Here is a 17009-nt window from a genome sequence, read left to right as displayed (position 1 = left end):
AAAATTCCAACATTCAAAATTTGTATTTTATATTAATATATTTTATATTTTTTAATAATTTATATATAATGTGTTTAATATAATTTGTTTTAATTTATCATCATATTATATATTAAAATTTTTCATAATAATTTTATAGTCAATTTATTCAATTCTATTATTTAATTCTTTAATCTTTTAATATATAATTTGCATTGTGCTTTAATCCTTAGTATATAATTTGTTTAAATAATTTGTAAATTGTATGAAATTGCATTTTCTTTTTGTCATTTTGATAGGATAATATTTGAATAGATTCTTCGAACTCTAATTCTACCCAAGCAAATAGCACTAGTGCCACTTCTTCGAAAACTAGGGAGGAAGAATTTAATCCTTTGTGAAGATTTGTAACCAAACTTGAGAAAACTGGAGAAGGGGAGGGTAATTGTAAACGGATGTGTAATTTTTGTGGACAAGAAAAACAAGAGACTTATACTAGAGTGAGGGCTCATTTATTGAAAATTACTGGAAAAGAGATTGGTGTGTGTAAAAAAGTGATGAATGATAGTATTTCTGAAATGAGGAAACAGGAGGATGAGGCAATAAACAAAATTATCAATTCACAATATATGCGAGTTCCTTTGCCTATTAGTACAACTTATGTTCCTTCATTGAATATAATTGAACCAAAAATTTCAGTAGCTTTGAAGAAAAGAAGAGTTAATAATTCTCCTCTTGGTAAAGCTTTTGAATTGCAAACTAGAGCTCAATTAGATGCAGAGATTGCTAAAATATTCTACACTGGGGGTCTACCTTTTAATTTTGCTAAAAACCCTTATTATGTGAGTTCTTATTCTTTTGTTGCTAATCATGCTTTGGGTGGTTATGTGTCACCTGGTTATAACAAATTGAGAACTACATTACTTCAATAAGAAAAAACAAATGTAAAGAGGTTGCTTGAACCAATTAAAAGCACTTGATTGGAAAAGGGTGTTAGTATTGTGAGTGATCGATGGAGTGATCCCCAGAGGAGGCCTTTGATTAATTTTATGGTTGTTTATGAGTCTGGCCCCCTGTTTATCAAATCTGTATATTGTTCTGGTGAAGTGAAAGATAAGCAATTTATTGCTAATTTGCTAAAAGAAGTAATTGATGAGGTGGGTCATCAAAAAGTGATACAAGGCATTACTGATAATGCTTCAAATTGTAAAGATGCTAGAGAAATCATTGAGTGAGTGTTTCCACATATTTATTAGACTCCTTGTGTTGTGCACACTCTTAATCTTGCTTTAAAAAATATATGTGCAGCAAAAAATTTAGAAACTAATCAAGAAACTAATTAAGAAACTTATGATGTGTGTTACTGGATCACTGAAATCTAAGGGGATGCTTTGCAATCAAGAATTTTATAATGAATCATTCCATGAGGCTTGCAATTTATAATCGGTTTAGCTCTTTGAAATTGCTTTCAGTTGCTGACGCTCGTTTTGCTTCTATTGTTGTGATGCTTAAAAGATTTAAACTCATTAGGTGTGCTCTACAAGCAATGGTTATGAGTGATTAATGGGCACAATACTGAGAAGATGGCCAAGGCAAAGCTATATTTGTTCGTGATAAAGCGGTAGATGAAAATTGGTGGGAAAAAGTTGATTACATTCTTACTTTTACAGGGCCCATTTATAACATTATCAGAGTTTGTGACATAGACAAACCATGCATTCATTTGGTTTATGAGTTATGAGATTCTATGATTGAAAAGGTGAAGAAAGTTATTTTTAATCATGAAGGAAAGCAGGCAGATGGGTTTTCTCATTTCTATTATGTGGTTCATCCAATTCTTGTTGATCTTTGGGCAAAGAGCAACACTCCCTTTCATTGTTTGGCTCATTCATTAAATCCAAGGTAAATTTCTAACTTACATACTCATCTTCTTGTTATAATTTTTTTATATTATTTTTTGAATTTATTTTCTTATTTTTGAAGATTTTATAGTGAAAAATGACTTCAAGAGGGAGAAGGTAGAGTGCATCCTCGTATGGATGGAGAAGTATCAATTGAAAGAATTAAATGCTTTAGGATGATTTTTTCTAATGAAAATGAGCAAACTAGTGCAAATGATGAATTTGCAAATTTTTCTTTGAAAAGTGGAGCTTTTGCAGATCCTGATTCTATTGGAAGTATGTATGCTACAAATTCTAGGAAGTAGTGGGCATGTTTTGGTTCCAATGCATTTTTACTTCAAAGGTTGACTTTTAAAGTGCTTGGACAACCTACTTCCTCCTCTTGTTGTGAAAGAAATTGGAGTATTTATTCCTTCATTCATTCATGTAGAAGGAATAAATTAACTCCAAAACGTGCAGAGGACTTGATTTTTATTCGTAATAATCTTCGTCTTCTGTTGAGAAACTCCTCCCAATATTATGATGAGAAGACAAAATTGTGGAATGTTGGTGGTGATCAATTTGGGAGTATGAAATATGTGGGAGTTCTTAAATTTGCCAACCAATCATTGGATGAACCAGAGTTAAGAGTCTATTCTTTTTTATGAAAATGCAACTACAAGCATGGAGAAGGAGAAAGACAGTGAAGTAGAGGAAATGTCATAAATTTCATTATCTTTTCTTTTTTAAACATTTGAATGTGTTGTAATTAATGTTTATTTCTTATAAGTATAAAACTTCTAAAAATGTATTTCTAAATATATATTTTTATGGTTGAATTTGAATGTTGATTTGAACTTTATTTATTATTGAACATCTTTCATGATTATATATATATATATATATATATATATATATATATATATATATATATATATATATATTTACACGTTTTCCCACGTTTCAACTTCCTATATTTTTTAAAATGCAATTTCCCCTTGTCCATTTTCGCATTTCCCCGTGTCTGCGTTTCCGTTTCCGTGTTACATACGTGCTAAGATTCTACCATATGCTAAACAGACCAATTGGTGGACAGTGCATGACGGATGAGGGATGGCGACAACGTGCTTAGAGACGGGTTGAGACTGAAAGCTGGTGGGGAGACTCAATTGAGAGACAAGTTAAAGAGATTGATAGCCAATAGGGAAGGGAGGGGAGGGGAGGGGAGTTGGTGGATTACTCGTGGATAGGTCGAGAGACAGTAAAATAAACCGTAGATGTCTATTTTTACACTAATGCGTGCATGCATGCATAGTTTGAGCATGTGAGAGGTCTAACAATGAAAACCAATACCAATGAACATACGGAGAAATGTATCACCGACCTAGTTGACTCTTAGGGTATGAATGGGGTTTTGACAAAAATGTGCTTGCCATAGGGGTGTTTTAGATCTGAGGAAACAATCTCTATTATTTAGGAAGTGATCGACCCAAAATAATATTAGAAAAGAGGGAAGGAATCCCACCAAAAAGGAGGAATAATAGCCTTATTTCCTACCCTTTTGGTGGTGAAATTGCTTCTTAATTTAATTCACAAAGCCTATAAGTACATCCTTATTTCACCTACAAAAGGGGAGACTCATGCACATCCACTGAGAATTAAAACAGAATTTTTATACACTAAAACTCACCTTAGCCAAGACACAAAGTAAGAGAGTACCTAGGGAAGTTCTTTGGTAGGTGAACAAATCATCATTAGATAAAATGGTAGAGAGAGAGAGAGAGAGAGAAAGAAGAAAGCCATCAATGTTCAGCTTACAATTGATAAGTGAAAAATCAGTTATTGTACCATCAGCATCAAGCTATTTAAGCCATTAGACGATTGAAAGAAAGTCATGTATGTAAAACTTTTCCGTTAAATCACAAAGTAAAATTTGTACTTTTGTACGTCACTTTAAACATTGTGACAGGCTATCAATGCCAAAAACACATTAATGCTTCTCCTTTTTGTCGATATCATACAGCACACAAACATCAGCTGCTGTCTTCATCTGAATCACCAAAGAATTCCATAAAATCCATATTAATTAAATTAGCTAATTTGAAGGAAATAAATTACCCACTTAACAGTAACAGAAAATAGTGTTGTCTCCAAATCTATACGCTAATTTATAACCCAGTTCATTGGTTGTAGACTAGATGCAATGAGACAATTTTGTGGTTTTAATCAGTTAGCAGATCCAAGTTCATTTAATTCGATAACAATGAACTCAAGTAATAAGTTGGACTCAAATTAGTCATTATGACAATGGGTATGTTAACACTTGTCTAGGAGTTCCAACATCTCTGCTTTAACAACTACTAACATACCTTGTAAATTAACACGTTAACTATAATCCTTATTAAACTCAACTCAACTAAGCCTTTATCTCAAAAATTTGGGGCCTGCAATATGGATTTGCTTTCTCCACTCTAAACGATTTTGGATTAAATCCTCAAAAATGTGTAATACTTCTAGGTCATGTTGTACTACTCTCCTTCAAGTTAATTTAGGTCTACCCCTTTTTTCTTTCTATCCTCTAACCTAATGTGCTCTACTTGTTTAACTAGAGCTTCCGTATATCTACGCTTCACATGACCAAACCACCTCAATTTCCCTTTTCTCAACTTATCTTCAATTGGCACCACTCCTACCTTTTCTCTAATACTACTTTATTTAGTCTAGTATAGCCACTCATCCACCTTAACATTCTCATCTCTGCAACTCTTATCTTAGACGCATACAACTCTTTTAGTGCCCAACACTCGCTACTATATAACATAGCCGATCTTATGGCTGTACGGTAAAATTTTCCTTTCAACTTATTGGGGATCTTACGATCACATAAAACTTCCGTGGCACGTCTCCACTTCAACCATCCGGCTTCAATCCTATGACTAAATCCTCCTCACATCCCCCATCTACTTGAAGGACTGAGCCTGGATATTTAAAGTGATTACTTTGAGACAATACCACTCCATTCAAACTAACTACTTCCCTATCACCAGTTTGGCCTTCACTGAACTTACAATGCATGTATTCTGTCTTCGTTCTACTTAACTTAAAACCCTTTGACTCTAGAGTACTTCTCCAAAGTTCTAGCTTTCTATTGACTCCTTCTCGTGTTTCATCTATCAGAACAATATCATCCGCAAACATCATGCACCAAGGAATACTCTCTTGTATATGTTTTGTCAATTCATCTAAAACTAATGTAAAAAGGTAAGGCTTATGGCTGATCATTGGTGTAATCCAATTGAGATCGAAAAATCTTTTGTGTCCCCTCCCACTATCCGCACAATAGTAGTTGCTCTTTCATACATATCTTTCAACACTTGTATATACCTAATAGATATACTCCTTTGTTCTAACACATTCCATAAGACATCTCTTGGAACACTATCATAAGCCTTCTCCAAATCAATAAAAACCATGTGTAAATCTATAATCCATATTAAGTGTCAATGAAAAAATTCTATTAAATTAGATTAAAACATTCAAATTTTGATTCAATATCTGGATGATGTTCCATTTTTTTTTTTCATAGAGTAAATTTTGAATATGCAACTTATAAAATCAATTTCAGGAAAGCTTAGTGCCATTTTATCGATTAAGAGAATGGATAAGAATTTAAATATCTATCAACATGCAGTAATCCTTTGATTGTCAAAAGGATTTGAAGAAACAAGTTACCAGAGAATGATAAAAGGTATTAGTTGCTACCTGAATGACATTTACGGTTTGCTTGATTGCCCATCCAAACAAACTTAAGCCAAGTAGGAAAGAGATAAGTGAGCACTCTTTAATAGATTCTATAGAGACCTGAAAGAAAGGTAGAAGAAAATATTAGAAACCAAGGGAAATCCTATATACAAGCAAAGGGGAAAAGGTTATGCTTGCCAAATTATAAGGCTTACATCCATCAAATTTTCATTCTCTTTTTTCGCAATGAGAAATAATATTATATACAGAACCTGCAGAATTAATAAAGTCAGATAAAGAGAACAATGGCAGTAACATAAAAAATTTAACAAGCAAATAGACAAACTGAAGCTCTACTTACCTCACATGCTGCACAGCAATAAGCCATGAACATCCGGTTTCCATAGTAAGCCTTGAAAAGCCAATTAGAGCTGTCTTTCACATCTTTATGGCTAGATTTGCCTAACAAGAATGTGCTGCAATTAAAGTATCAAAGATCCAGAAAATATACAGTAAACTCTAATTAAGGAGTATGACCAGTGTCATCCATGTCTAAAAGAATAAACTATACATTTTTATAAAGGAAGGCTACCTGTACATCTGCAGCCAATGGCTAGCAATATCCAGGGCAAGCAATGACACAAAAACCAAGCCAGGTCTACATAAAACAAATCAAATAAAAGAGATCAACTAGAAACACATATGCATTCTTGCAATTGTAATACACATGAAACAAATGATAAAAATAATTACCTGTATACTTGGGAAAGCATTACAAGTAGACAAGCAGTGCTAATCCTGGATGCAAAACATGTTTATTAAATCAGTCATGCAATAAAAAGTCTCAAAATAAAAGGATGGAAAAAAAAACTAGCTAAATTCAAATAGGTGTGTCTGTTGAGAAAGACAGAATTTCACCTATCAGTCACCATATCCAAAACAGCTCCAAAAGTTGATACTGGAAATGAGGAAAGATGAATTAGACATTTGATCTTAGGTATTTATTCACAAGCAACTATTAGTTTCTGTTGAAAATATATGAACCATTACACCAGAAAACATGGAATAGCAGTTTTTAAGATTTATCGTTTATGATCCTCCTAACAGAAGAAGGCCCTCCAGTACGTGTTCAGGTAAAAAAGCCTCTAACTAGTAAAGATTAACATTCTAACATCCTGAAGTTGGCTGCAAACTTAGTTGAATATATCCATGACAATGCCATCTAATTAAAATGCAAGTCCATATGTTATCAGGATAGCGTAAAAAGTTCACAAGTAAATATTGCAAAATAAAACCCTATGGCTGATGCTAGACCTGACCATGGTCTGGACTGAAATCAGTCAAACCTGGATTGACCAAAACCGGACTGGAATCAGTAGGTCTGGTCAAGGCCAGAACTGGTTTTTTTTCATTTTAAAAATTTTAAAAATTTCAACCATTGGATTTGATTAAAACTTGGACCAAAACTAAGGTGGTACCCTTGGTCTGGTCCAGATTAACCCTAACAGTTGAACCAGAAACAGGCCAGCAGATCTGGCCCGGACCAGACCGCTGGCCAGGTCTAGCTGATGCAACAAAATTAGCAATATCTAGCTAACAACAAACTTTTTGTGCCAAAGACAATTCTAGCTAAACAATTTAACAATTAATATGAAAATTCTCAATGTAACTCTTTTGCCACTGCATGCCAAAAACACTAGACACCCATTTATTAATTCAATCAACATCAACTTTTTAATTACATAACATAAAAATTTCATAAAGATAATTTAACCCAGCCAAAGGTTTTGCTAGAAAAACACTTAAGTACCAGTTGTTTAAAAAACATACAATTTAGTCCTTAAATACTATTAGTGCAAAAATTAAGAATTTGAGGGATTAAAATGTTTAGTATTATTGAAATTGAAACTCAACTGCTATAGCATGATCAAGTTAAAAGTGGAGGGTTAAAGTGCAAAATTCAAAACAGAAAGGACTGAAGTATTATACACGTATGGATTTTTATTATCCCTGCTTCATATGGCAGCCAATAAGTAAACTATAAAAGAACCCGTACCTTGATTGAATTTACGGGCACACCAACCATCAATGCCATCACATACAAAACTGAAACAGGAATATACCAATCATATTAGAGCTCCCTTTTAGCACACCCAAAGATAGTGAAGATCAAAATCTGAATAAACTTCATTGAGTGTCATTTCTCACCTAATAAAATAGAGAAGGCAGAAAAGCCTTTTGTTGGAAAAGCATATAGCAAAAGCAAAACAATTCATGAGAACCCTTGTGTACCCTGCATTCGCATAGCACCCATAGATAATTAAAAAGTGTAAACATTAACTCATGCAGCAAGATATCACACGTATACATGCACACACATTAAATATTCCTATAAAATGCAAACCACTCTTCTTAGCATACAAAAGAACAGAGGTGAACATTCCAAACTTGATACAACAAAAAAGGGATAAAAGTAGACCACAAGAAAACCAACCAACAATATTGGGTATGTAAAGGTAGACAGCTAATTTGCTAGGTTTTGGTCTTGACTTGTTGGCCATTAAATCTTCTATACAGAACACAACTGCAAGAGAGAGAGAGAGAGAGAGAGAGAGAGAGAGAGAAATTAAACTGACATGCAAAAAACATAAAACAAAAAAATTAGCTTAAGAATGCAAATGAAGAGTGAATTGATCCAAACCTGAGGAGGAGCAGAGGGAAAGATGATTGGAGGCAGAAATCCTTGGTCAGTCCAAACAATATCTGTTTTCTGTTAGATTCTTTTCTTTCAGCGATCCTTTCTCACGGAGCAAAGACAGTGTCCTCGTAAATCTGAATAGTTTTCATAATGGAGACACTGAATTGAAATGAAACTAAGGATTTAAATAGCGTCTGTATCAAAACTTCACATTATCATAAAAGATGAAGATTATGTCCAAAGATTTAGCCTTTTTCATTCAATGACAATCCAATGAATTCAACTTCAATTTCAAGGTTACCAAGACAATCACTATAAAGCACAAACAACAACATTAATCACGACACTTCCTCAAGATTAGAATCATCAATTTATTTTTCTGCCTTACACTTCAATCAAATAATCTAGAACAACTTCTCACAATAAAACAAGACTAGCTAAAATAGGAAGAGGTGCAAGAATTTACCTGCTCAGAAGTAATTTCTCAGCAATTCCCCCGGAAAGAGAAGAAAATATGGTTTAAATCTGCTGTACCTTCAAGTTCGTCACCGAAGCCTCGCCGGAAAGTGAAGGAAAGCTACCAGATGTTCGGGAAGCGTTCGGCGGCGCTCAGGTGCCTGGGCACTTCGCCAAATTGACGGAGTGGGGAGAGAAAGTTGTGGTTTTGGGTTTTTCGATCTAAATTTTCGAAGAAATTTCAGGTGAAGCCAAGCTAGATTGTTGTGGTTCTGTGGAGTTTGCAAGGCGGCGTGCAGTGATTGTATCGTAGTTCGGAGAGGACGGGTGACGTCACCAACGATGGGACGGACGGTGGAAAAACGAGTTGACCACAGAGTTTCTCCTAAAATGGCCTGTGGTAAAAGGCCAAGCTTGCCGAATGATACATTTTTTATATTCCAATCTGACGGTTGTGGATGAACCCCTAAGATGGACGGTCAACAGTTCATCTCTGGCATTTTATAAGAAAAAATTCCATGTCGCTTTTTTAAACGACAACTCATTTGTCAAAACTATTTGCGTTAATATAAAGCTGCCAGCCAGCATGTCATGGTTTCCTTTTTTTTTTTTTTTTTTTTTCCTCAAAGACAGAATTACATTACTGCCTTAGAGGCATAAAGAACAAAACAAAGTTTGTTCGGGTCAAAGGATTATAATAGAAGACGGTATCCGCGAGAAATTTTCTAGCCAAGCTATGTGTTGCCTTGTTGTAATTCCTATTGACATACTTGAAGTTAACATAGCATAACTGTTGGGATAAACGCAAGATATCTTTTACAATTCCTTCAATTGAAAGGAAGAAGGATATCTTTATGCCTTGATAATGTTCTTGGCATCCATTGAAGTGGTTTAAGTATGCCCCATAATGTGGCATATCAAGTTAGGATCCTATTTACATTACTTATCAAGTTAGGATAAAATATTGTACTAGAAAAATATTTTTTTTTTCTAATAAAGAAATACTTTATTATTTTTCTTTTTTTAATGATTGATAATATGTTTATTTTTAATTTTTAGCTTAATTATTTTTTTTATGATGTTAGAATTTTAATATTATAAATAATATAAAAATTAAGGGTATTTTTATCCATTTACACATTCACCCCCTTATTTGTACTTTTATATATAACTAATATTTTATAACACAATTATTTTTATTTATAATTTAAATTTAAATATTAAATATAATTGTTTATGTTCGAATACTAATTTTAATGCTAGTTTAGTTAATTTTATAAATAAGAAACATTTATTAATTTTGAAATTATTATATTTTAATTAGATTATTCCTCACAAAAATTTATATGTTATAATTAATTTAATTATTAACTTAAATGTAATAAAATAAAAATATAATATAATAATAAGTGTTTAAAAAAATATAAATAAGTAAAGATATTGTAATATATCAATTTAATTAAAATGAAAATCTTATCTTTTAAATGATAATGTAATATATCACAAAATACATATTTAAAATTACTGTTATAAATTATATAATAATATATATAATTTTTTTTGAATTAAGAAGATTTTACTATATTAAGTTAATGAAAATAAAAGTATATTGATGAAACAAAAATTACAAAGCCATGATTAAATAAGAGAGAAAGTGATTTTAATTTGGATTTATTTCTTCTATATTTCCTCCTTATTTATTTTATTCAATATTTTGAGATTGGTCATCCAATCATAGGCATCACCATTACGAAGGTAGTTGCATATGTAAATGTGATTAATAGGATCTTGCTATTATTGCCAAGGTTGTGATACTAAGGGCCTATTTAATTGTAGAAAATAGTTTTTTGTTTACCATTTTTCACTTTTTAAGAAAGCTCTACTTTTCATTTTTTATGGAAACTAAAATAAAATATGGAAATTGTGTTAATATGCGAATATAGAAAACAATTTTCTAACTCAAATAAATAATTATTCTTATATTTCACAATTAAAAATAAATCATTATAAAATATATTTAAAAACTTATTTTATTTTTAAAATTTTTAATATTTTTTATTCATATATTTTATAATAAAATAATTTTTTTATCATTGTAAATAATTATTTTTAAATAATTATCCAATTTTAATTATTAAAAAAATTATAGTATAATTTGATTATAACAATGTCATTGTTTTCCATTTCTAAAATAATTGGAAAACAAAACTTTTATTTTAAATGTTCTAAATCTTAATTAAATTTTGAAAAATTGAAAACTTAGTTTTTCAGTTCTTTATTTAGAAAATAAACAACACAAAATTTTATTTTTCAGGGTTTTTAGAAAACTTTTCTAGAAAACTAGCCTAATTTTCCACAAGGCAATACAACTTAAATTTTTCAAGGTTAAAGCTAAATATCGGCTGAAACCAACGTGCTTATAAATCCAATAATATTTTTTTTCATATTTAATATTGATACATCTAATAATAATTGGGATTATTGTCAATTTTTAGATATAAATATTATAAAGATTCTGATTTGATAGATAATGAAAATATTTTATGGAAATATATATTATGGTTATAGATTTAATTAGACTTTATTTATAATTTAAATTTATAATTTTATAATTCTAAAAATAATTATCAATATTACTAAATTAAAACTTATTGGCATGAGCATATACGACTTCTTATAATTATAAAAAAATTTAGTCATGTGTTTTTTGGCAGTTTATATTTTTTATTTTAATTTTTATAAAACATATAATCAATGTTAAAAAAGTTAAATTTAAAACACATTCCTGACTCTATTGAAGAGTTTACAATAAAAAAAAATTGTTATAAATAAATAGTGCTTATATATACCGTTTAACAGATAACATTTATAATATATGTTTTAATTCTTTTATGATAAATAAAATCCTGCAATCTATTAATGCAAGTTTTTTCAAAATTTTTAAAAAAACGTAACAGGTAAGAAACATTTAGGGATGACGATGGAAAAAATATCCGCAAAATCATCGTACTCGAGCACAATTAATATTATCAAAACTTCAACTCACTCTAAATTCAATTAAAATTTATTCTCAATTATCTAAATTCATCTCAAACTCGATTATTTTAACCCGAAAATACCCGAATCTATTTAATTTTATATATTTTAATTAATAATATATAGTAAAAAACTATTTTTGCAAATAATTTATATTTTAAAAATTTATTAATTTCATAAAATATTTAAATTATATTTTATTTAAAATAAAATATATAAAAATATAAATTTTATTATAAAAACATATATTTTATAATTAATTAAGTATTTATATAAACAGATTCGGATAACGGATACTTAATATGTAAAATTTGAACCCATTACGGGTATCATTCTTCAAACCCAAACCCATCCTAAACCTGATTATATGCTATCCAAACTCGTCCTATTAAAATTTGGTCGAATCAGGTACTCACAAAAATTTGACCTGTTGTATACTTAGAGATATTGCATATAAAAATAATGATAATTGACATGAAACTAAATAATAATTGATAAATTTTGAATAGTTTAATAAGTGAATATCATAAAATATAAATATTTATTTAGATATCTATTGTATGTTATATAATAAATAATTAAAAATAAGTATAAAATTAATTCATTTAAAAATATATTAGAAAAATCTCTTCCTCCAGTATATACTAGACTTAAAAAATAATAAAATTTTAATATTAAAATTATGAGAAAAACTAAAGAATTGTGTTAGGATTATATATAATGAGAGATAAACAAAATAATACTTAATTTTTATTATAACTTTAGCCGCTAAACTAAGGTAGGTATGTGAAAATTTTTATTATAAATACTTTTGTGCATTATGAGTTAAACAAATTACCTGTAATTAATTTTTTTATATTTTTTATATAATTTTATATTGTATATTATTTTAATTAATGAAATTATATGTAATGTAATATAAAATTATACATGTATAATTAAAATTATATAATAATTGTTAACAGATTATGTATGAATAACTTAGTAAGATAGCTTTGTCTTACCTCGATTCAACTTTCTGCACTAGAATAATGATTAAATATTATCTCTGTTCAAGAGTGTAATAGGAGACAGTGATGGATTATCCAATGGTTCGACTTATTGGATGTCACCTTGAATTCAGTGGTACGTCCCTTTCTATGGGATTGTATTATATTGAAGACGTAAACTGTCGAACCTCGAACTTAAGTGGGCTATAACCATTATACTAAAACAACTTAAGTATATTATTCATGATTCGGTCCTATCTAATTCTTTTATATTGGTATCACCGCTAACCATAGCACCATTTTTTTTTAATGTAATATTAAAATTTAAGTTTTGAGAATACACCTATTACTCTTAGAAGAAAAAGTTTAAGAATTTTGTAATATTAAAATTGATTATATAACAGTAATTAATGAGAAATAAAATTTTTATGTTAGTAGAATAATTTATAGTTATAAATTAAAAATTAAAATAAAATTTCATATATAAAAGAAATTCTTTTTTAAATAGGATTTATAATAGAATTACTACTCATTCTCACTTATATATATATATATATATATATATATATATATATATATATATATATATATATATATATATATATATATTACATTACATACATACCTGTAACACTCCTAATTTTTTTTAAATAATTATTTTATATGTAAATATTAATATTTTATTATGTTAAGTATTATGACAATTTATTTGAAATTTTCTGAAATTTTAAAATTGGGTTTGATTTTTCAAAGACAATAAACTTTGTCGTTTTTAGGAATTAATTTAAAGACCACGTGATAAAACTAAAAATATATTTAGACTTCACAAATTTTTCTGAGTTTTCTAAAATTTTTTCAGAATTTTTGATCCTTATTTTTGGTCCCAAGGCAAAATAAAAAAAAAATTTAATTTTGAGTATTTTGAATTAGACCGGCCGAATCGAACTAGATCGGATCAGACCGGTCCCTTTTCTTTTTCTTCTCTCTTCTCTTCGGTGCCCCGACCCACCTCCCTTCTTTCTATTATTTCTCTCTCCTCCCCGACCCACCTCCTCAGCTCACTGGCGCCCCACCTGGAAGTCTCCCCCTAACTGGCCGCTGCCCCAAACGCCAGAAAAATCCAACTTGAAGTCCTTTACACCTCGAGCACAACTTGGACTGGGTCTTGTCTCAAAACTCATCTACACCTTGAGAGCTTTCTATAAACACCAAGAACATCAATTTTCATCAAGCGGATTATCCAATTTTTGCCCGGGAAGTTTTAGCCTATTTCGACTTTTGGGCTAAATTTATCCCAAACTGAGAACCCCACGGAAATTTCGAGAGTACCGGCGTGCTCTACACGATGAGAGCTTCGCGGTAATATAAATTTCAAAATTTTTAGAAATCAAAATTTCGATGGATCCCACGAACTTTGCGGTGATTTTTTTAGTTTTAAATGAGCTTAAATAATTTTGTAAATATTTTATTCTAACTCTTGCTGTTGTGGGCTTCAGGTAGACACTTTCATTTTGTGGAAATTCGATCGTCACCCAGATCTACAATTTCGAGTCGAGCAGATAAGCTGCGGGAACCACTTAGAAACCGAGTCAAAGTTTTAGGTTACCCCACCATTTTTAGATGCCCCGAACGCATTTCAAGCATCAAAATTAGCGTAAGTAAACCCGAACTCTAAGTTTTTTCAGTTATCTAGTGTCGAGTTTAGATTAAAAATCCATAAAATATTCGTGAGAAGTTAGAAAATTATAATTTCTTTTGTATTAGTTTTGTAATATTGCTAAGGACTACGGGGCAAAATTTTAGAAATTTTAGAACTCGTTTAAATGATTTATAATAAAATGTTAGTTATAGGGATTAAAATATAATTTTTTAAATTTATGAGTATTGACTATTTTGGAGGGTCCAGGGGGGGCCATATGATGTTGATGAGATGTGGTGGCGGAATTTAAGATTTACAAGTGTTATTTGGATCTTTTTGCAAGTTGGGCAGACTCTAGGTATAGGAGAAATTCTATCGGATTTTTGACAAAACTTAGGATTGTCACTTGATTCTTTAAAATTTTGTTTTAAGTAAATATTGATAAAATTTTTGATATAATGTTTAGATGAGCCGGGTCAGCCTTCCTCCTCCGTCCAGTCGCCTCAGTGACCTTTGGTTAATTTGTGAGTAGATATTGATTTTATTTATAATTTTAATATTGTTATATATTCAAGGCATGCTCATGCATCACTTATACATATATATATGTAGTAAAAATTAGGCACCCCTTATATTGCATTTGTTCTTGATGATATCGCTGTGATTGTTGTTTTATAGCAATCTAGAGCTGTGTGTGTGAGTTGGTGTGTATGTGGTGTGTATATGGATATGGGTAAGACAGGTAGAAGTGGCTGGAGCTTGACTTGCTAGGACCCGATCCTTATTATGGATAAGTCGGGGTAGACACGACTTTGAGTTAATCTCGCTGGCCCTCACATTTGGATATTAAGAGAAAGTCCGGCTTTGAGTTGATCTCACTGGCAGAGGTTGAAACTAAGAGAGTTGTATAGGAGATTAGCTCCCATATATATATGTGTGAATATGGATGTGACACACAGGTGTGTGAGTGCTTCGGATTGCTTTTGATGTGATTATGACTTGACCTATTTGAATTGTGTGAAGGTGTTGCATTCATTCTTAGGGATGCACTAGACTTAGATAGTTATAGAAATTGTATGCAAAATTAATATCTTACTCTATGAGTCGAACGCTCACTCCTGTTCACCCTATTTTTTCAGGTTACAGGAGAGCTTATTCTTGTGTTTAACTTATTTTCTTCCTCATAGGTCCATTAATTTCTATTTCCATATTATGTATTGTTAAATTTGAATTCTAGAACTCCGCATGTGTAGAACCATTTTATTTAGCTTAAGACTGTAAGATTAATTATTTTGGGGTTATAAACTTATTAATCTATGTATGTGTAAATGTGTGGATGGATGGCTTGTTGGATGAGGGAGTTGGACTCCCATTTGATTTTATATTGATTTGTGGATAATTATAAGGGTGAGCTAAGCTCCCCAAATGGTTTTATTTTGAGATTACAGGTCGAGTGGTTAAGAACTCTCCCTTGGATGGTCCATATTATGGCCAAACTCTGTTTGGTTAATTTCTTGAAATTGGGCTCAAAATATGGGCTTCATGGATGGGTTAGAGATTAGTTGGGCTTACTACTGGCTTTGGGGCCTTATGCTGACCCAAGTCCTAGTGCCAGTCTGACCCATAATTTGGGTCATGACAATAATGGTATCAGAGCTTAGGTTCCAAATTCATGGGAAATACATGTCTAAGACCTTAAGAAGAGTCTGGTTAGGAGTCACATGCGGAGTATAGGGTCTATATTCGTCCTTGTACTATCATCCTTGCATCTAGTTTCTACTTCATATACCTATGTGTGATTATGAGTTTGTAGAGATGTGTAGTATACTTTTTTGGGCTAATGCTTCTGAATTTCAAAAAATGCATAAAAGTAAAAGAGCTACCACAGAGCTAGAACAAGAAGTGCCAGAGAGGTGTTGTTACAGGATGAGGTGCCTGCCCCAAGGAGGCGGGGCAGGAGACTTAGAGCTGCTCAAGTAGAAGAGCAGCAACCACTAGTTCAGGAACAATCTTTCATGGCCCAGGGTCCTATGGATCTAATGGTAGCTACTTTAGCTAGTTTGCAGAGGACCATTGATATGATGGCACAGTACATGGTCTGCTCTCTACAACAGCAGCAACCCACAAAACAAAGAGTAGAACCCTACAAGCAAATTATAAATTTCAATAAGTTAGTGCCTAGTACTTATGACGTGACAGATAATGCCTACAGATTTTTAGACTCCTACAGAGAGGTAGGGATGGAGTTGTAGCTAACTGATAGGAGGTTAATAGAATGCGTGTAGCATGTATTGGGGCCCATTCTTAGATAGTGGATGTCCAACTATGTGCTTCCCCGCATTGAGGGGTTATCTTGGACACAATTTGTGGAATTATTTATTAGCAGATTTGCACCAGAAAGCTTCAGAGACCAAAATCAGTGGGCTTTTAAGGCCTTAAAACAAAATGGTAGATCTGTGGATGAGTATGCTTAAGAATTCTTGGACTTCATAATTCTTGGACTTGAGTAGGTATGCCCCTACAGCCGTGGCTACAGAAAGCATGAAGGTAAAGAGATTCCTAAAGGGGCTAGACAAGAAGTATGTAAATCT

At 31.3% G+C, this 17009-nt stretch overlaps 1 protein-coding gene across 3 annotated transcripts; it reads right to left on the bottom strand.

Annotated features, from left to right (window-relative positions):
• Window positions 1–3654: 3654 nt before the first annotated feature.
• Window positions 3655–9178, bottom strand: LOC110663631 (CDP-diacylglycerol--inositol 3-phosphatidyltransferase 1). Of its 3 annotated transcripts, none has more exons than XM_058144095.1 (12): window positions 8765–9178; window positions 8302–8457; window positions 8095–8184; window positions 7809–7893; window positions 7657–7706; window positions 6519–6558; window positions 6354–6398; window positions 6193–6258; window positions 5962–6076; window positions 5816–5872; window positions 5622–5720; window positions 3655–3909 (listed from the first exon to the last, which is right to left on the bottom strand). In XM_058144095.1, the coding sequence occupies exons 3-12, from the start codon at window positions 8159–8161 to the stop codon at window positions 3850–3852; spliced, it is 684 nt and encodes a 227-aa protein (XP_058000078.1). In that variant the 5' UTR covers window positions 8162–8184; window positions 8302–8457; window positions 8765–9178; the 3' UTR covers window positions 3655–3849. The 3 variants fall into 3 exon arrangements, with proteins under 3 accessions (XP_058000078.1, XP_021678703.1, XP_021678704.1); XM_021823011.2 differs by having other exon boundaries at window positions 8302–8432; window positions 8765–9177; XM_021823012.2 differs by lacking the exon at window positions 8095–8184 and having other exon boundaries at window positions 8302–8432.
• Window positions 9179–17009: the final 7831 nt, after the last annotated feature.

The sequence above is a fragment of the Hevea brasiliensis genome, chromosome 1 (genome assembly GCF_030052815.1).
Source record: "Hevea brasiliensis isolate MT/VB/25A 57/8 chromosome 1, ASM3005281v1, whole genome shotgun sequence".
Lineage (NCBI taxonomy): Eukaryota > Viridiplantae > Streptophyta > Magnoliopsida > Malpighiales > Euphorbiaceae > Hevea > Hevea brasiliensis.
This window is presented reverse-complemented; position numbering and strand designations above follow the sequence as displayed.